The sequence below is a fragment of the Cavia porcellus genome, unplaced genomic scaffold, assembly GCF_034190915.1.
Source record: "Cavia porcellus strain 051 isolate PalLab524CR breed Dunkin Hartley unplaced genomic scaffold, mCavPor4.1 scaffold_5, whole genome shotgun sequence".
NCBI lineage: Eukaryota > Metazoa > Chordata > Mammalia > Rodentia > Caviidae > Cavia > Cavia porcellus.
Genome location: NW_026947488.1, coordinates 24,812,881 through 24,833,115, shown reverse-complemented (window position 1 = coordinate 24,833,115; position 20,235 = coordinate 24,812,881). Strand labels below are relative to the sequence as shown.

The 20,235-nt window shown below is 38.1% G+C and overlaps 1 protein-coding gene across 4 annotated transcripts in view; it reads right to left on the bottom strand.

Annotated features, from left to right (window-relative positions):
• The window catches only part of Ndrg3 (NDRG family member 3), a 71,360-nt gene that overhangs the window by 10,433 nt on the left and 40,692 nt on the right, over positions 1-20,235 (bottom strand). For all 4 annotated transcript variants that reach the window (XM_003467636.5, XM_005002762.4, XM_063248399.1 and 1 more), the window contains 9 exons: positions 17,613-17,718; positions 15,531-15,651; positions 13,812-13,874; positions 12,484-12,544; positions 11,141-11,227; positions 5,759-5,815; positions 3,405-3,508; positions 2,073-2,138; positions 1,890-1,941 (listed from right to left, as the gene is read on the bottom strand). In XM_003467636.5, the coding sequence (XP_003467684.1) occupies positions 1,890-1,941; positions 2,073-2,138; positions 3,405-3,508; positions 5,759-5,815; positions 11,141-11,227; positions 12,484-12,544; positions 13,812-13,874; positions 15,531-15,651; positions 17,613-17,718 (717 nt within the window). The remainder of the gene's footprint in view (positions 1-1,889; positions 1,942-2,072; positions 2,139-3,404; positions 3,509-5,758; positions 5,816-11,140; positions 11,228-12,483; positions 12,545-13,811; positions 13,875-15,530; positions 15,652-17,612; positions 17,719-20,235) is intronic.

Sequence of the window (20,235 nt, the reverse complement as noted above, 5' to 3'; positions counted from 1 at the left end):
ATAGATATTTATCTATATTTTCTTTTTTCTTTTGTACTGGGAGCAAACTCATGACCTCGTACTTGCTAGGTAGGCACTTGTGTCACTGAGCTATATCCCTGGCCAGTTTCATATATTGCTAGTGGCAATACACTGGTATGTTTTTTCTTTCTTTTTTTTTTGGCGGTGCTGGGGACTGAATTTACAACCTCATGCTTGCCACACAAGTGCTTATGCCACTGAGCTAAATCCCCGGCCCAGGATGTTTTTTCTGGAAGTGAATCTGGCAAAATGTATTAAAATTCTTATAAAAGTTCATTTATTTTATTTTATATTTTATTTGCAATACTGGGGTGTGAACCCAGTACCTTGGACATGCTAAAGTTGCACTGTAGCATTCAACTATTTTTTGTTTTATTTTGAGACAGGTCTCACTAAATTTCCCAGAATACCCTGGACGTGTGATCTTCTTGTCTTAATCTCCTATCTGGGATTGCAAGTTGTGCCTCCGTATCCAAAACAAAGGTCTATGTTTTTTGGCTGGGCATGGTGGCATACCTGTAATTCCAGGACTCGGGAGGGTGAGGTAGGAGGCTCACTGAAAGTTTGAGGCCAGCCTGAACTACACAGCAAGACACAGTAAAATGGGCTGGGCATTTAGCTCAGCGGCATAAGCGCCTGCCTTGCAAGCAGGCAGTTGTGAGTTCGATCCCTGGTACCAATTAAAAAAAAAAACAGTAAAAAAAAAACAATGAAAAGATTTTTGAACCATTAATTCTACTTCTGCAAATTTACCTCATGAAAATAAAGATTCAGTCAAAGATTTAATAAAGAAGTTCAATACTAGTTAGTAGTGGTATAAAATCACCACTGTGGTATAATCAACAGAAGTAAGGGTAAACAGACTGAATATTACATAGACATACTGTCTTCATAATATAGAAAAATGTTATCAATAGTTTGAAATAATAAGGCCCCCAAATCTTTTATATTTAATGTAGTCAGGTCTGTGTTTAAAAACATAAATAGTCTGAGGCTGGGGATTTAGCTCAGTGGCATAAGCGCCTGCCTTGCAAGTATGAGGTCGTGAGTTTGATCCTTGATACCAAAAAAAAAAAAAAAAAAAAAAAAGGTAACAGTCTGTCTTTGGATAATGGGCTCATAATTGGCCTCCCTTAGCCCATCCTTCTATTTTTAAATGTTTTCATATTTTCTTTTTTGAGATTTGAGTCTCACTATGTCGTCCAGGCTGGCCTCAAACTTGTGATAATCCCCCTGCTTCAGCTTGCTGAGTGTTGGAATGATAAGAGTATACTGCCACATCTGACAATTTTTTTCATATTTTCCACAATGAACATAGCATTTTTTTTTTTTAATTTTTTTTTTTTTTGTCTTTTTCGTTTTTATCGGTACCAGGGATCAAACTCAGGACTGCCTGCTTGCAAGGCAGGTGCTTATGCCGCTGAGCTAAATCCCTAGCCCGAACATAGCATTTTTGTCGGTGTACTATGTACTTGGGAAGAAGGTAGAGAAAAAGTACACAGGCTCTCAGCAGTCTTCCAGTCTGCTGTACTTAAGCTGGTAATCTGTTCTGCACTGAAGGCTGGGCTGTCTGGAGTCTGACAGTAACTAAATGGTACTTCACTGTACCACTTGCCACAAAGTGAACTGTACCACACATAGCAATCAAGGGCAACAGTGACCCCATCTGATGAAGCCTAGTGACTGACAAAGAACTAATTTTCTAATGTGCATCACAAAGAACAAACCCTAAAAAGTTAGTAATAACTGGTTCTATTACGTTGGCAGAGTGCTCAGGACCTTACGCTTGCCAGGCAGACACTGCATTATATCCCTGGCCCTTTACTACATTTTCATCTGTCTTCCTTGCAATACCAGGACATACTTACCACAGCCTCCACAGCAGGTGAATTGTCCCCAACCACCAGTAAAGTAGAACACCTAGGAATAGGCAGCAGAAGAGGTATGTCTCAGTAAATAAGTACACATTATCGATTCTCCACTCAACACTGAATTAGTCATGACAGACAATTTAAATAGTTGGCAATTCAGGGAGAAACTGAGGGACTTACTTTAATGTTTTTAATCTGTTATCATTTTGGCCTAGAATGGGTCTTTCAATTTCCAGGTCTCTGCGTCTAAAAAACAAAGCAGAAATCAATGCCTTTGAAAATCAAAACATATTGAGGAATATGAAAAGTATCTTTTTTTGGTTTTTGGTACCGGGAATTAAACTGACAACCTCATGCTTGCTAGGTAAATGCTTACGCTGCTGAGCTAAATCCCCAGCCCCAAAATATCTTTCTTTCACACCTGAGAAAGGAAGTGTCCCTGAACAGTGCTCTGGAGTAGCCATTTTAGAGGCTTCCTGAACAGTACAGAGTAAGAACAAGGGACTCTTTAGAGTGTTAAAAGGATACGACTTTAAAATTCAATAGCAAGACTACTGAAGCTGCCAAGTCCTAAGTCTTCATTTTCCAACTAGTTTACAGAAATAAACTGTGGTAGGTAGGCCGGGGAGATGTGACAGTGTATCTTGGAATACATAAATCAGCGAACCGACTAGTATACATACATAACTTTTTCCTGATGACGAACTATCAGCAAAGAGCAACTAAGTCAAAGCTAAGTCTCTCCTTGGTCTCTGCACATGCACTTTCTGGTGCTTCCTCATATGACTTGATTGCTTTTGTGGGTGTACATAACTGTAGTTCCTTTGTCTTAAAAACACTTTGAGCTGGACACGGTAAGTGCATGCCTGTAATCCCAGCACTTGGAAGGCTGAGACAGGAGGATTGCTGTAAAAATCAAGGCCAGTCTGAACTACATAGTGAGACCTTATTTCAAAAAGGAAAAAGAGGGCTGGGTATTTAGCTCAGCGGCATAAGCGCCTGCCTTGTAAGCAGGCAGTCATGAGTTTGATCCCTGGTACCGATAAAAACGAAAAAGACAAAAAAAAAAAAAAAAAAGGAAAAAGAAAGAAGAAAAAAGAAGAAAGAGGAGGAAGAAGAAGAAGAAGAAGACGACAACGACGACGACACCTTCAAGCTACAACTGGTATGTTAACACTGATGAAATGGCTTTCAGTTCAATGAATCTTCTTGAAAACTGTTTTCATTTCTTTTTTGGTACCAGGGATCAAACTTACAACCTCATGCTTGACAGGCAGGCATTTATGCTGCTGAGCTAAATCCCCGGTCCTTTGTATCTAGCTTAAAGCCCTGCTCCTATTTTGGTGAAACAGCTTAAAGCCAATCCCATTGTTTAAAAAAAAAAAATTTTAAATTAAAATTAAAAATATTAAAAATAGGAGAAGTAGCTTATTCTCCCGGTCCTCTCCCTTAAACGCTAGTTTTCTTTTTGGACCTGGTCTATAACAGGTGAAGGAGTGGGAAAAACTGTACCCATTATAGGAACCCAGAAAGAGCTGTAGGTTTTCTTGGTTGATATCTTGGGCAATATGCAGTCTGTAGGTTTGAATCAGGTCCAGGTTGGCCTGTAGTTCTTCCTAGAATAAGCAAAAGAAGACACAAAGAAACTTTTTGAAATTATAACTGTTATGTGAACTTTCCTAAAATGACTCTGAGTTCATTCCATCTTCCTGAACACTATTTTCACATCTGCTTTGAAGTATTTCTTCTCTAAAAGCCAATCCTCACTGTCCGTGATGGCAAGGGTAGTGGAGTCTGGTAGCTACTAATCTACTGCTAATTTGAATGGCTAAAATATGTCCATTTGGGGCTGGGGATTTAGCTCAGCGGCGTAAGTGCCTGCCTTGCAACCAGGCAGTCCTGAGTTCGATCCCCGGTACCGATAAAAAGGAAAAAAGACAAAATAAATAAATAAATAAATAAAATAAAATATGTCCATTTGTTTTTGCCTGGTTTGGTACCATATTCCGTGTCAGATGAACGCACCAAATCACCTATTATAAAAAGCTTAGGTCATCTACTTTGTTTTGTTTTGTTGACTATTTCAGGACTGGTGGTTTTTTCTTTTTTCTTTTTCACCTTGAAATAAAAAGGTCATTTACTTTCAACCAGAGTTTCCTTATTTGTGTGTGTACGCTAGTGTGTGTTTCCATTACTGTGGATTCAACTCGAGGCCTTCACACTGAGTTATATCCCCAGGTCTTTTTTTTTTTTTTTTTTAATGAAATAAAATAGAATAAAACAAAACAAAACAAAATAAAATGGAGTGGGGCCAAAGCTCATGCAAAAGCCTTAGGTTCAATACTCAGGAGCACCACTACCAAAAACCAAATCAAACCAAACCAAATGAGCCCCAAAAACCTACAGAGATAACAGAATCACAAATTATCTTATTTGATGTGGGGGACTAATGAATACTTACGATTTGTGCATTATACTATATGTAGGTTATATCTCAATTAAAGCATTATGGAGACATCATAAAAGAATCAGAAAAAAGTGGCTGTCTTTAGGAGGCAGACAATGGGGTAGATTTCAGATTCTTTGTAACAAGCTTTGTTGAATTTCTGTGTTTTAAAATAAATGTGAAATTGTAATTTTTATAAAAATATAGTAAGGGAAAAAAAAGATTATGGGCTTCTGGATTTGGACCTGAAATTCATGTTAATTCCGCCCCCCCACTTTCTTTTTCTTTTTGCAGTGCTAGATAGAACCCAGGGCCTTGTACATGTTATGCAAATGCTCTATCACTGGAGCTACAGCCTCAGTCCTAGACCTGTATTCAAATACCAATTCTACCATTTACTATCTGGATAACAGTGGCAAACTGAACTGCAGAGGGCTCTTGGTTGTCCCTATATTTTACTTTCTTTTTTTAATGGGTACCAGGAATTGAACTCATGATCTTGCACTTGCCAGGCAAGCACTTATGCCACGGAGCCCTGCTGTCCCTATCTTAAACTTAGGCTACGAGTATCAGGAGAAAAATAACAGAGTTAATGGATCTAAAGCATTTATCAAAAGTCTCCAAACTCCCGTGACATAAATAATCAGTTTTTAACAAATGCTCACTTTTTCTCCACTTACCATTTTCCTTCGGGTACATTTAGAACTAACTACACAGACTGTACCTGAGGGCCCATCACTTCGTTTACACTGTTCTGGCTCCAGTCAAGGTACCTCAGCTCTCTGGTCTCACTGCTCACACATTTTATCACTCCTCAGGTCACCTAACTCACTTCTTCTTTTGGAAAATGGACTGGGCTCCCTCAACTACTAGTTGAGTCTCCCTCCTCCATCCAACAGTTACAGAATCTTGACCAGAATCGTGGAAACAATTAGGTTCATGAATCAAGGCACTACAGTTCCCATATGACACTTCTTTTGTTGGGTTTAGTTTCTTCACTAGTTCATGGGTATTGAATAAAATAATCCCTAATTTTCTTTCCAGTAACAACATTTAATAGATTCTCTTTTTCTCCCTCTGAAGTAACTATGAGAAGCCTTTCCCAGGCCCTCTGATGGCTATAAAGATGTTTGCTGTGACATGTGATCTTACCAAACATCAACAGATGGCATATGTCACTTACAAAGGCAGGTGGGGGGAGAGAGGTTTTCTTTCACCTTTCCCAATACCAATAATCATGTGGCCCTGAGTCAGTGCCTCTCCCCTAAGACTGGCCTTTGCAGGGCCACTTGCAGCTCATGCTGCACTGGAAGCATTATCTGCCAGGATTAAGTAAACAACGAGTACTCTTTTACCCGTAGATATAATAAGGCTTGAAATGCACAATAAACCCATCTTTCCTGGTTGCACAGGCACTTACCTGCCCAAAATGATGAGCCAAAATAATGTCCACAATGTTCATTGTCAAGCCAGAGATCTAAAAAGATAAAATTTCTGCATTAAGGTTATACTACATGTAAAAAATTTACCGAAGTGTCTACTTAAGGTGAGTACACTGTATATGTTGTCCCCCACAGAACAAACAAAACCCCACAGTTCAATATTTACACATTTCTATGAGATGTTGCTTTCAAACAAACATGAGAAAAAGAAACAAGTTAAAAAAAAGGAGTCTTCATTCCAGGGTAGTAATAGAGCTTGCTTTAGAAACACAGGGCTGGAGCTGCACAAGGCGGTGTGCAACTACAGTCCCAGCTACTCGGGAGGCTGGAATAGAAGGATTATTTGGACCACAGAGCAAGACTTCATCTCAAAAAACCAAAAACCAAAAACCAAAAGCCAAAGGAAAAAAAAAAGAGGGGCTTTAAAGTTGAGACCTAGAACACAGAGCTATTGGCTACTTCATTTCTGCCTATACATCTGCATTTACAGTAGATAGAGAATAAAAATTAACTTACAACCACTCCCAAGCCACACAAGGGGGAAAAAACCATTTTTTTTCCCCCAGATTTTGCTATCTTTATTTCAAGGAGTGGGAAGAAATGAATATATTTACAGAATGTTCTTCCATTTGAACATTTTTCTTCTAACTCTTCCTACTTTGAAATGATGTATCTCATGGTCTAATAAATGCAACAATCTGTGTAGAACTGCAGACCGTTATACTATTTTTGGAAAAAGTTCCAAACTCAAATTATGTTGCTGCTTCCTCTTAAGCTTCTTCCTGCTGAATTCCCACTTGCACTTGGATCGGAGGTGAAGTACTGGGTTGGGGGTAGCAATAGAGGAGTAGTAGTGAGGGAGGCCCACGTGGGCACAGATAAGGCAGAATCCTACAGCCCCAAAAAGATTAAGGAAGAAAGAAATCTAAATTTAAATCTTTTATTTATTTATTTATTTATTTTTTGGTCTTTTTTTGTTTTTATCGGTACCAGGGATCGAACTCACGACTGCCTGCTTGCAAGGCAGGCGCTTATGCCGCTGAGCTAAATCCCCAGCCCCCGAAATCTTTAAATCTTCACACGGGTTGTTAAGGTTCCATAAGTTTTAAGTTAAAGATAATTAGAATTAAAAACCAAATTCAATCTAGCAAGACTTTGTTTCAAAATAAAATAAAAATAAATCTTTTTAATAAAAAATTTTTAAAAAGAGCTGAGGATGTTGCTTAGTGAGAAGGCCCAGGGTTCAACCCCTAGCACCACAAAAAACCAAACCAAAACAAAAATATCATAAGTAGTTATAAATCTGAACTTTTATCAGGTTGTTACATGTATTAATATACCCATATACCAGACAGAATTTAGAACCAATTTTACATAAAGCACACTATAAGAATTTCCAAAGCAGACTGGGTGTGATGGCACATTCCTGTAATCCCAGCACTTGGGAGGCTGAGGCAGGAGGATTCCTATGAGTTCAAGGTCAATCTGGGATACAATGGTAAGTTTCTAGGCCAGCCTGAACTGCATAATGAAACATATTTTACCAAAAACTAAGGGATGCATCCCTTTGCCAAAACTTAAAAGGTGGAAAAGGATGAACAAAATTTGGAATTTGGTCTGGTGGTAGGTAATTATTTCAAAATAATTAAAAATATATGCTTATTATAGAAAATTAGGCAGAGAATATGAAAAATACATTAATGTGTAATGCTAACAGCCAATGATATAACCATTAATAATATATTATATTCTTTTCTTACGTATATGGATTTAAACAACTTTAGGATCATAATACATGTTTTGTGTCAATTTTTTCACTTAAAATTAGATCTTTCTCATTTCCTTAAATAATATACATATATATTTATTTTGTTTTTGTTTTTTGTTTAAACTAGGGATTGAGCACAGGGGGTACTGAGCTACATCCATCCTCTAAGACAGTCTTAATATGCTGCCCACGCTGGCCTCAAACTTGCAATTCTCCTACCTCAGTCTAAGTAGTGAAGATTATCGGCATGTGCCACTGTAAAAAGCTGTAATATTAAAAAAAAACTTTTTAAAAAATTGTTTTGTGACAGGGCTTTGCTATGTAGTTTAGGCTGGTCTTGAACTCAATATGTAGCCCCAGCTGGCCTCAGCTCGTGGTTATCCTCCTGCCCCAACTCCCAAGTGCTGAGATCACAGGCGTGCACTACCTTGCCTAGCTAACAAAATTTCTTGAAAGTACACTTTTCTCTTCTACAGTTGTATCAAAATTTTATTACCTTGTGACAGTTAAACGGTTTCTATCTTTTTGTCTTATGAACAATCATTTAATGAATTATCTTGGTTCAGAGCAGGGCGTGGTGGCTCATGCCTGTAATCCCAGCACTCGGGAGGCTGAGGTGGGAGGATCATTGCGAGTTTGAGACCAGCCTGGGCTACAAAATGAGCTCAAGGCCAGTCTGAACTGCATAACAAGACCCTGTCTCAAAAAAGACAAAAAAAAAAAAAAAAAAAAAAAAAAAAAGAATTATCTTGGTTCAACGATGTTCTAGCCAAGTAACTTTAAGCAAATGGCTTATGTCTCTATGGGATAACACACAACTTAAATGAGTTACCCTGAGAATGAGAAGTTTAAATATATATAAGAAAGTTAAGGCTGGCAGTGGTGGTGCACATGTATAATCCCAGAACTTGGGAGATTGAAGCAGGAGGACTGCTGCAATTTCAAGGCCAGCCTGGGCGACAAAGTGAGTTCAAGGCCATTCTAAACTACATAGTGAAACCCTGCCTCAAAAAGACCAAAAAAAAAAAAGATTAGTGCCTGGTACACAGTAAGCACAAATGTTCTTTTCAAAACTAATATCCCTCTGTTTAAATCTTTATCACTAGTTTTCAAATACATTTCTCAGATATCAAATCAATGGATCTTATGGGTTTGAGTATAAATCCCTGATACATGTGATATGCTAGGTGGTAGTATTTTAGAGACTCTTTCAATGATAGAACATTAACAGTAACTTAAAAGTATTTAGAGGGCTTAGCTGGTGTGAGGGAGGAAGTTCAGTGGAGGAATGCATGACTAGTATGCATAAGGTTGTGGACGGGAGTGAGGTGAGGAGGGGGTGGTTCTTGCCTAACATGTATAAGGTCCACGGTTGAATCTCCAGCATGAGGAAGAAATGAGCAATCACTGGGCCAGGGATTTAGCTCAGCTGCACAGTGCCTGCCTGGCAAGCATGAGGTCCTGAGTTCAATTCCTAGTCTCCTCACCGAGAAGCTTTATGTTATGAAAACATCCCTGATTTAATCTAAAACTCTGACAGGTTAAAATAACACGTAAATATTTTGTATGTTAAAAAGAAACTATTTCAGAAGCTTTCTTTTTTTCAACCTAGAAATTGAATTATTTTTAGCACAAGTGAGTTAAATACAAAGGAACAGAATATAAAGCTTTATTTCTTATTTTTTTTATTACTGTTTTGTTTTTCTGTACAGTCCTATTTCTTATCTTTTACTCTAGTTTAGTAATTGGATTTGTTTACATTTGTAGTCATTAGCATACTCTTAGTTACCTATCTGCACATATGTTAGAGTTCAAATTCCTGCATTTTTCAGATAGGAAACAAAAATTCACATCTTTGGGAATAGTAATAGAGATGAGTTTATCAGAGTCATTTACTTATTAATCTTTTTATGCCTCATGCTGATTTTTTTTTAAAAAAGGCAAAGAATAAGAAATGAAACAAAAGACTTGAAATAAGTACTTTACAAGAGGGTATTTAAGAGTAGATATTCAATATCACTACTGCTTAGGCAAATGCTAATTAAAACCGAAAGTTATTTACTTGTATAAACATAACTAAAATTTAAAAAATGACACAGAGCTGGGGTTGTAGCTCAGTGAGTTTGCGTAGCATTGGGTTTGATCCCCAGTGCTGCCAAAACAAAAAAGAAAAAAGTGGCACAGCAGTTATTTTAAGAAATACATTTATAAATCAGGCGTGGTGGCTCACGCCTGTAGTCCCGGTCCTCCGGAGCCTGAGGCAGGAGGATCCTTGCGTTCCACACCAGCCTGGGTTACAAAGTGAGCTCAAGGCCAGCCTGAACTACATAGCGAGACCCTGTCTAAAAAAAAAAAAAAAAAAAAAAAAAAAGAGAGAAGAAAAACATTTATATTGGTGATATTTGCCAAATAAAAACAAATTAATATTACAAATAAAACTGCTCATCTTTTACAAAAAGGAAAAGGACAGATGATATGAAATGTTGGTGAAAGACAGATGTGGTGGCGCATGCCTGCAATCCTAGCACTTGGGAGGCTAAGACAGGACTGATGGGAGTTTGAGGCCAATGTAGGCTACAAAGTGACTTTCAGGTCAGCTTGAACTGCGTAGTGAAACTTCATCTCAAAAAAGTTTAAGAAAAAAATATTGGTGATAGTGTAAGCTGAAACTTGCATATGCTGCTGGTGTGTAAATTGGCCAAATATTTTGGAAACTGGCAATATCTACACTAAAGTAAATATACAACTGCCCTATGAGGCAGCAATTTCAATTGTAGATATGTCTACTGAAAAACATATATGTCTATCTGTATCTTGAAAGACAAAAGAATATGTATGGTAGCTAGATTCATCACAACCAAATAACAGAAATTCACTGTGGGTATTTGCGTATACGTATATCCACATATCTATATCTGTATATGGTAGTGGGGAACCCAGGGAGCACTAAGATACATCCCAAATCCTTTTTATTTTGAAACATGGTCTCGCTAAGTTGCCCAGACTGGGCTAGAGCCTGCAATTCTCCTTTGTCAGCCTATTGAGCAGACAGGATTATAGTTATGCAACAACATGCCCAACCCCAAAATGTAATTTGCAGGTAAAATATTAAAAATCAATGAAAAATTACTACTGGTCAGGTGTGGTGGTGCACACGTGTAATCTCAGTACTCAGGAGGCTGAGGCAGGATTCCATCCAAGTTCAAGGCCAATTTGGACTACATGGTGAGACACTGTCCAAAAAAACTGTAAAACAAAACTACTGCTACACCATACAACATGAATATTAATCACAATAATAAGTGAAAGAGACCACATTCAAAAGAAAATATTATGATTCTAATTACATGACATTTAAGAACAGAAGGCTAAACTAAGAAAAGGTACATGGAAACCTTTTGGAGTACTGGAAATAATCTATATATTGATAAGGTAATGATTATATATGTTAACATTCAGCAAGTCATACTTAAAATGCTTCACCATTAACCCAATGAATGACCCAATGATCTACCCCAATGAAAAGTAAAGTTCCTCTGTTCTCAGAAGGAAGCAAGGGACTACTCAATGGATACTTGCACATGGTACTTACTTTGGAAGCTGCCCAGTCAATCCAACCTTTAGCGCATGGGTCAATGTTAATGAGTACAAGGCCTTCCACAAGTTCTGGATGACTGAGCTGAAAGATGAGACACAGACAACAGTATGAAAGTTACACTCCCACAGTTCTAACACAGCCGGGATATGGTTAGGTGATTTATACAAGGCTTCGTTTCTCACATCTGAAAGACTACAGAGGTGCTAAGAAGAATATGTAGAAAATAGCTCTTGAAATCTGACTTAGCATCTGGAAACTAGTTTCTTAAGCTGCTAGAAAATTATGTTGCCTTGTGCACATTTATAAGGAAGAAAAGTTTCTTCTTTTTATAGCAGAGGAGAGCATACATACTGCAGTTGTTCATTTTCACTTCCCACAGGGGCTGCTCAAGCTTAAAATGGGCTGTTGCACATTCCTAGGTCTTTGTTCCTAACAATGGCTTTTACAGTTTTTTTCTAAAACCATCTAAATAGGTGATGCCACTTCCAAAAGACACTCCTATAACCAAAGCAGGCTTTTCAAAAAATAGGAACATTTCCATGTAAACTCAAAACTCTCCAGCTTCCTTTTTGTCTCTGATTAGGTTTACTGTTGAGTCTGACAAAGAAATTATAAAGAAGAAAGTGAGTAAAATCTCACATTATTCTATCACAGACCTAGTTTGTTTGTTTGTTTATAAACAGGGTCTTGTGTAATTCAGGCAGTCCTCCTGCCTCAGCCTCCTGGGCGCTGGAATTACAGGTATATACCCCCATGCCTGGCTTATTTTTGTTTTGTTTTGTTCTGTAGTACTGGGGATTGGACATGGAGTGCTCTACCACTGAGCTACATCCCTAGTCCTTTCCCTTTTTTTATTTTGAGACAAGGTCCTGTTAAGTTGCCCAGAGTGATCTTGAATTTGATATCCTTCTGCCTCAGATTCCCTAGAAGCTGAAACTGCAGGCATGTGCCATCATGCCCAGCCCTTGTTACATTCTGGTACATTTCCTTTCAGCTCTTTCCCATCCCTATTACAAACTTTATATGAGTCTATTTATATTCTTTCTTTCTTATATTATAGTGTATGTAAATTGTGTCATTACAAGTTTGTACAATTTAAACAGCTACATAAAAGTCCATCATAAGCTGCATCTAGATCTTTTAAAGACAGCACTGCCCTCATTTGTGATGTTTCAAATGCTGTGCAAAGACAAGTCTTTATATAAACCTGTATCTGAAGCAACAGAATCTACACAAAAACAATTAAGACCCAAAGAGTACCTAGTCATTTAACCCAACAGTAACAGCAGTGACCCAAGCAGTGCTTCAAGGGTGAGATTAATTCTCCATGCACTTACTGCAAATCTGCTGAGGATGTAAGCTCCAGCTCCAACTCCAATCCCGATGATGCTCTTCAGACTGTGAACAGCAAAGTCCAACAACTGACATAAGTCAATGTCATTTGAAAACAAGAATACAACCAGTTTCATATCCTGGCTGACATTCACCAGATTTAAGAAGCTGAGAAAGTTTCTTTTTTTTTTTTTTTTAAGATGAGGGCTATGTTGTCCAGGATGGTCTTAAACATTTAGGCTCAAGTAACCTTAGCCTTTCGAGGAGCTAAAGGTCGGGGAGGCTTTTTTTTTTTAAGCTTTCTGAGCTTTAGTTCCATATATATACATACATGAGGATATAACTAACTATTTTCAAATTCATTTTAATGATTAAATAAATTATGACTGAAATCATAGTAGTCATCCTGTTTTTCAATTCAGTATCCAACTCACCAGCAAACTCTGTAAAGTCTACCACTAGAATATTTCTATTTATTAACATCCACTTCAATCCTTCCCGGACAGCTGCCAATACTAAGCTACCATTATCTCTTGCGTGGATACTCTAGTAGTTTAACTGGTTTCCTTGCATTTTCCCTCTGACTATTTTCTAAACCATCACATCAAGATAATCATTTTTTAAAAATTCATTGTTATTGATATACAGTTTATATTTCTAAAGTGATTATTTTAAAAGAGTAAATTATATAATTACTCCTCTGATTAAAATCCTCCAGTGTCTTTCCTTTATACCTAACATAACTACAAATTCTTATCTGCTCTATTAGACTGATGTAATCTGGACGTTGTCTATTTCTGAAATTTCACTCATTCCTCTGTTCCACTTGTTCTTATTCTAGCCTGGAATCTTTTTGTCCTGACTCTACCTAGGTTGTTCCCTGCTATCTTCCAGGTCTCAGCCTACATGATACTATCCTAAACACACACTCCCTAACCAGTCTTAGTTATGAATATCCTTTCATTTTCTCTATCACAAACACTCCACTGACTCCTTTTGTTGTTTTGATGCAGGAAATGAATCTAGAGTCGGGCATGTTAAGAGCTCTACCAGAGCTATAACTCGCGCCCTAATGCTTTTATGGTGCTTTATTGTGACTGTTGCTTACCTGTTAACCATTCCCTCCCCACTCCTCTACTAGGTTCCACTAGGTTACTGAATATTCTAGTTTGCTCATCATTTATCCACTGGAACAGAAACACAAAAACTGAAGGGCTGGGGGTATGGTTCAACAGTAAAGTATTTGCTTTGCTTGCAGGAGGCCCTGAGTTTGATCCTCAGCACCATGAGGAAAAGAAAAAAAAAAAAAAGGAAGACTGTAGAATGGATCTACCTTAAGTGGGTAAGAACAGGAGGCAGCATTTCAGCCAGCTCGTCCATTGTAGGGTACTGGTACCTGAAATTCAAAAAGATACTTCCTGAATTAGAAAACACCCACAATTGCCAGTCTGAGAAATATTTCTTTTACCAAAGGCTCAAAGGAGGTATTGTGGTGCCTGGAAGTGAGTGTGGCATGCTTCCATGACTGCCATGTTAAAAGGAAGGTAGAAAAACCCATGTGACAGAGAAAGTTACATGACGAACTAGTAATGTGGTCCTCTCTTGTAATGTTTCCAAACCCCTAATAGTCATTTCAGTTGGGATCTAGGCTCAGTAAACTTCCGGCAGAAGTCAGCTCAGGAAGCAGATCTTCTTACACTGCTAATACTTGGGCAGTTAAATGCCACAGTAAACAAAACTCTCCTGGGTCTAAGCACACAGTTACAGGTCTTGGGCTCCTCAGCATAAATGCTTATATTTGTTTCACTTAAGTATAAGATGATGTTATTTTGTTAACTGCTTTTTGTGTTATGACTCAGCTAATGCTAAAATCATCCAGAAATACATCCAAAGCAGGAATCCACAAAAAGTGGGAAGCAGACAGAGATGCCAGAATCAGAGATGGGATCTTTAGATGACTTCCTATGTATGACACAGGATGTTTTCTATAAACAACAAGGAATTCAGGTTGCCCATACCTGGCCACTTTAAGGGATGAATTGTCCTTTACTTTTGCCCCAAATAGAAAAAGGAACTGAATCCAAATCTGGTTGGATATCAAATGATCACTGGCTAATACAATATGCATTTGAGAGGTAGACAGAACATGGAAACTAGTCAACAATGATCTGGAGCGCTACTGCCTGGGTTAAAAACCTGACTGTGCTACTTACTTGCTACACAACCTTAGTCATGTTCCTAGTTTTTCTGGGCCTCAGTTTCCTCACCTGCAAAATGAGAACAGGAGTAAACCTATCCCCTGAGGTTGAGAGGATTGAGTTGATAGATGCAGACCATTTAAAGCAGTGTCTGGAACACTATTTAGTCTAATTGCTAACCATTACTTTTCTGCAAAGACTCTTTCACAGTAGTCCCTGGCTAAAAACAGCTCTGGAAATCAGCGGGAGAAATGAAGAAGGAGCAATCCAGAGGGTGTGCTCTCACTCGACTTTCCAAGGCCTTCTTAGCAGGCACACTGTCCAGGGAACTCCTGAAAGCCTGAGACTGCCATGCAAAGCAGCTTATGAAGAACTAGAGTGTGAGGCCAGACAGAGGGCAGCTCTCAGAATAAACAGCTGCACAGATATCAAATTCCTATCACTAGATTAGGAGGAAAGGATGGGAAATGTTCCCAGGGAAGCTCAAAGTGATTTAGGTTTGGCCCTATGTAGTTGGAAGTTTCTGGAAGGGATGCAAAAATGACAGACTAAAAACAGACAAGAGGCCAGATAAAAGACTGACAAGTGACATTTATTCCTGTGATCACAAGGAGTCAGGTCTGTGCCAAAGAAAGCCACTCCCCGATACGGGAAAACATGCAGTTACTCCCAACAAATAGTACACAACAGTCCTCTGATACTAAGGAAAGAAAACAGGAGGTCAGTGGGCTGATGAGTCTAACCTGTGGCTGTGAGCAATCAAGTGGGAGGGAAGCATAAGCTACTGCCCCCACTAGAGCTCAGTCGCTGCTTTTCTGAGTGCCTGTCTCCCACAGCTTTGCCTGGGGCCTCACCCGGTTGGGAAAGAAGGTGCACCTTCCTGCTGCCCCGGGGCATCCACGTGACACACAGCGAAATGCTGAGTGATCTCTTGCATATCTTCAAAGTTGAAGAATGTGTTGAAACAGGATTTATCTGTAAGATAAAAATACCCGTGAGCCCTAGGCTCTCCATTTCTCTCCAATTTTCATCTACCCAGCCAGTGCTATGTCATTTTTCTTTTCACTTCCTTTTAATCACCATTTCACTGAAGTGAGGTGTCTGAAGGATCAGTCTCATCCAAGTTCCCCTAAAGGCTGAAGAAGAGTTCTCTCAATGACTTGAAAACAACTAATCCTTAATTCTGCACAGTGTCTCCAAAGTAGAATCACTTTGTGCATGTCTATTGGTTTTACGATGTTCTGTCGTTTCTCATATGCCTTATTCTTAGGTCGAATAAAGAAACACTGACCATACTCCAAGCACTTGGCTGCAGTGAACACTCTGAGAAGCTTATCTTTTATTTTTTTTTTCAGTAAAAAGAGAATATTTTACTTCTTGGATTTTATGTATGTTCAATAATGTGAAATCTTTGCTGTTTAATGAACACTGGGTGGAACCCCTGAGAAGCTTATCTTGTTCAAACTGTCAGGGTGCAGGAAGGGGCTGCTGCTTGTTTTTACCCTTAGCATAACAGCTTAAATCACTTTTCATGCTAAGACAGCTACAAAAGTTCTAACTCTGTAATTGCAGACACCTCTGAAAGCCAGAGTTAGGTGAAAAAATATTCAAACTCTGTCTGTGGCTAAAGCTGAGTATTTTACTACTGGTAAATACTCTTCTCCCAAATGCTTCAGATCAGAAATATTTTTTGAACTCTGGTACAGATGCATTACATAATGAAGTATCTTGGAGATGGGACCCAGGTCCAAAGATGAAATTCACTTATGTTTCATATATATCTAATGCATACAGCATGAAGATAACTGTAATATTCAATATTTTTGGTTCCCTTAATGTTGACTGTGACCTGTTCCATGAGGTTAGGGGTACAATTTTCCATTTAGGGCACTATGTTTTTCTTTTCTTTTTCAAATCTATTTTATTTCAATGAGAAAAAAAATTTCAAAACACATCAATCAGGAGCAACAATGTTACATACCACTGCACACTGTCATCCCCAAATCAGTCACCAGAGCACAAAACATGGGCATTCAATTGTCTGAACACAAATATTTCTCTTCGATAAACTCAGAGAAATCAATAGTATAACTATCTTAACTATTTTTAATGTACACACACACACACAAACACACACACACTCTCACACACACATACATAATGTTGTTTCTTTCAGCTTCTCACACTAGCGAGACAATCTGATGTTTACACACGCTTGTCTGGTTAATTTTACTTATGATTAAGGTCTCAAGTTGTAACCATTTACCTATAAAGTCTCCAGTGTATCCTTCTTTATGGCTGAGTAGTACTCCATTGTATAAAAATACATCTTTTTTATCCATTCCTCAGTGGATGGGCATTTAGGTTGTTTCTGAGATCTGGCTATTACAAACTGTTCTGCTATAAACATGGGGCACCATGTTTTCAAATCATTTCCGATTTTGGATCATTTTATATTTCAAGTATTTAGATTAGGAATGCTCTACGGCTAAAAAAGTTCACTTATTAGTGAGGAAAGGGTACAGAAAGAATACTTTTACTGATTCACTGAAGTGCTCAGAACAAAGTTAAGTTCAACTCTTGAATTTTCTTTTTTTTTTTTTTCCTATTATCCTGTTTTGAAAAACTCTAAATTTTCTAACCTGAAACATGGAGGAAAAAAAGCGCCAGAGTACATACTTTAAAAAAACTGACTTCAGCTCTATTTTCTCAATCAATTCATCATATAATCCTGCTGTCCTTTAGCAGGTATGACACAAAAGCAAGATATAATTCCATTATCCCAACATACTTTAACCCTGAAATTAACAAATGTAGCAATAAGGAGTAAAGGTAAACACAGAGAGGGGGAAATCTCTGCTCTATTAAATACTATATATATTTTTAACGAGAAAAGTATTGGGATAAACTGGGAAGATGTAATATCAAATACATACGATTGAGTCCAATGTCATGATATGTTAGGATAACCGGTCTATTTCCCTTCGGTAAGCCTCTTATCGTGACATGGACCACACCATGAGTTGTTTCTATATCATGTTCCTGTAAGAGAGTATAAAAGTTCAGCAAAGGCAGAATGAACTTTCCAGATTGCTAAAGTTTCATAATACCTGCTTCATTGCTATTTTTTACTCTTTGGGCCAGGGTACATTAATGAACTATAAGCATATTATATCTAATATTCACATTTTCTATTCTTTTCTGATTAGATAATAGAAAAATAAACTGATCAAGAGGAAAATACACCTTGCCAAACCTAAAAGCTCACTTAGGAGTCTAGGAAGTCAGGGATCTGTTAAGAATACTTCTGCAATTGAATATGAGAAGGAGATCAGCAAGCTGGATAAGGAGCCAGATAATGCTTGGAAGACAAAAGAAACTGCTGGGTTAAGAAAAGCAGTTTAAAGCTTCTGAGCATATGTTCAGCTACAGATAATTTGAGGAGACACCTGTGGATATGTGTACGTAAGACTTTTCTCCTTTCCTGGCTTCTATCATTCTGTACTATCCATATATTATAGGAGCTCCTGCCTGCCATATGTGTAGAACACAATCTTTTGGCCATGGCTATCTGGAAGCAGGAAAGCATCTGGCCTTGCTGGGTCAGCATCTTCACCTAAGAAATTTTTTTTTTCTCCTAAGAATTTGTAATTGGTCAGCATACATTTTGGGGGTGTAAGGCTGGGTCTAAGAGATTCCATCCTTAGCTTGGTTCTTCCCTTGAAAAGAGAAGTAAATTGGGAGTTTTCATTACTCTAACTCTTGGGCCTAGCTCTGCATGCTCTTAAGGTTCTGAGACATCCCTGGGTTGAATCTTTTTTTTTTTTTTTTTTTGGTACCAGGGATTGAAGTCATGACCTTGCGCTTGCCAGGCAGGCACTTACGTCACTGAGCTAAATCCCCAGCCCCCTGGATTGAATCTTGTTCAAGCTAAGTAGAGTAGATTTATTCCCTATACTCCAAAGGATTGTAATTAAGGTAATAAGTCTCTTTTTTTAAGACAGGGTCTTGATATGTAATTCAGACTGACCTTAAACTCACTATGTAGCCCAGGCTGACCTCAAACAGACAATCCTCCTGCCTCAGCCTCCCAAGTGTTGGGATTATGGTTTGGCAAGTTTAAAATGTAGTCAGAGCAAGGCTCAGGAACTGAACAAGGACAGAAAAGGATATAATAGGTGCTGCCGGGAGTGGCTGCTGCACTACGTGAGGGAATAAAAAAGAAAGGGATTGCAGAAATGTTAACTGAGATTTGGTTTGTTCCTCTTCAACTTTTATATTTTTCTTTGTTTCTTCCTTTCTTTCTTTCTTTTTTGGTGGTACTGAGGATTGTATTTAGGGCCTTGTGCATGCTAGGTAAGTAAGTTTTACATTTCTCAAAAGTTAAAAATTAATTTGTCCTCATGAATTGGTATATAATCTGCCTTAATCTGCATAAATCTGCATATTTGTTCATAAAATCTGCATATTTCTCAAAAAACACATTAGATGAGACAAGATTAACTGTCAATCAGAATCTCAATAAAGGCAAAGGGTGTCAATTTAATTTCCTATCTAATATATAATATAATACATAATATATATGTTTATATTATATACTATATAATAAAAAACTAATAATAAAGATATAAAGTTCAGTAATCAGTCAAGAAAGTACAAATTACATTCAGTTAAAAAAGTAAAAATTACATTCAATGAGATGCTATTTCACATACACTAGAACATAGAAAAGTAAGAATTCACACATAAAATTTTGGTAGGTATGTAAACTGGAACAACCATCTTGGTGAATAATTTGGTAATTTCTAGTGACGTCGATAAGTGCTTATCAGGGGTCGGGGATATAGCTCAGTGGCATAAGCACCTGCTTGGCAAGTGCAAGGTCCTGAGTTTGTGTCCTGATACCTAAATAAATAAATAGATATGTGCTTATCAGGCTAGGGGTGTAGTTCAGTGGTATAGTACTTGCCTAGTATGTGTGAGGGCCCCTGGGTTTAACCCCTAGCACTGCTGCCAAATAAAAATGCCAGGGGTGCTGGTGCATGCTTGTATTCTCAGCACTTGGGAGACTAAGGCAGGAGGATCTAATTTGAGGGCAGCTTGGGCTCCACAGTGAGTTCAAGACCAGCCTGGACTACACAGCAAGACCCTTTCTCAAAAAACCAGAAAAAAAATTCTACCTTATAGCAATTTTACCTAAAGAAATTCTCAGGCCAGGGATCCAGCTCAGCAGCATAGTGCCTGCCTAGCAAGTTGATTCCCAGCACAAAAAAAAAAAAAAAAAAGGAAAGGGAAATTCTCAAATATGGTTACACACAACACACAGAAACACATGGACAGAGATGTATATTTTAAAAAGTTGGCTTTTTTTTTTTTCTTTTTCCTTTTTATTGGTACCAGGGATCGAACTTACGGCTGCCTGCTTGCAAGGCAGGCACTTATGCCGCTGAGCTAAATTCCCAGCCCTATTAAAAAAGTTGGAAAACAGCTCACGTATTCATCAGTAGGGAAACTGATAGTATGATTCTTCACGTAATAAAGATAAAAATGAACAAATTA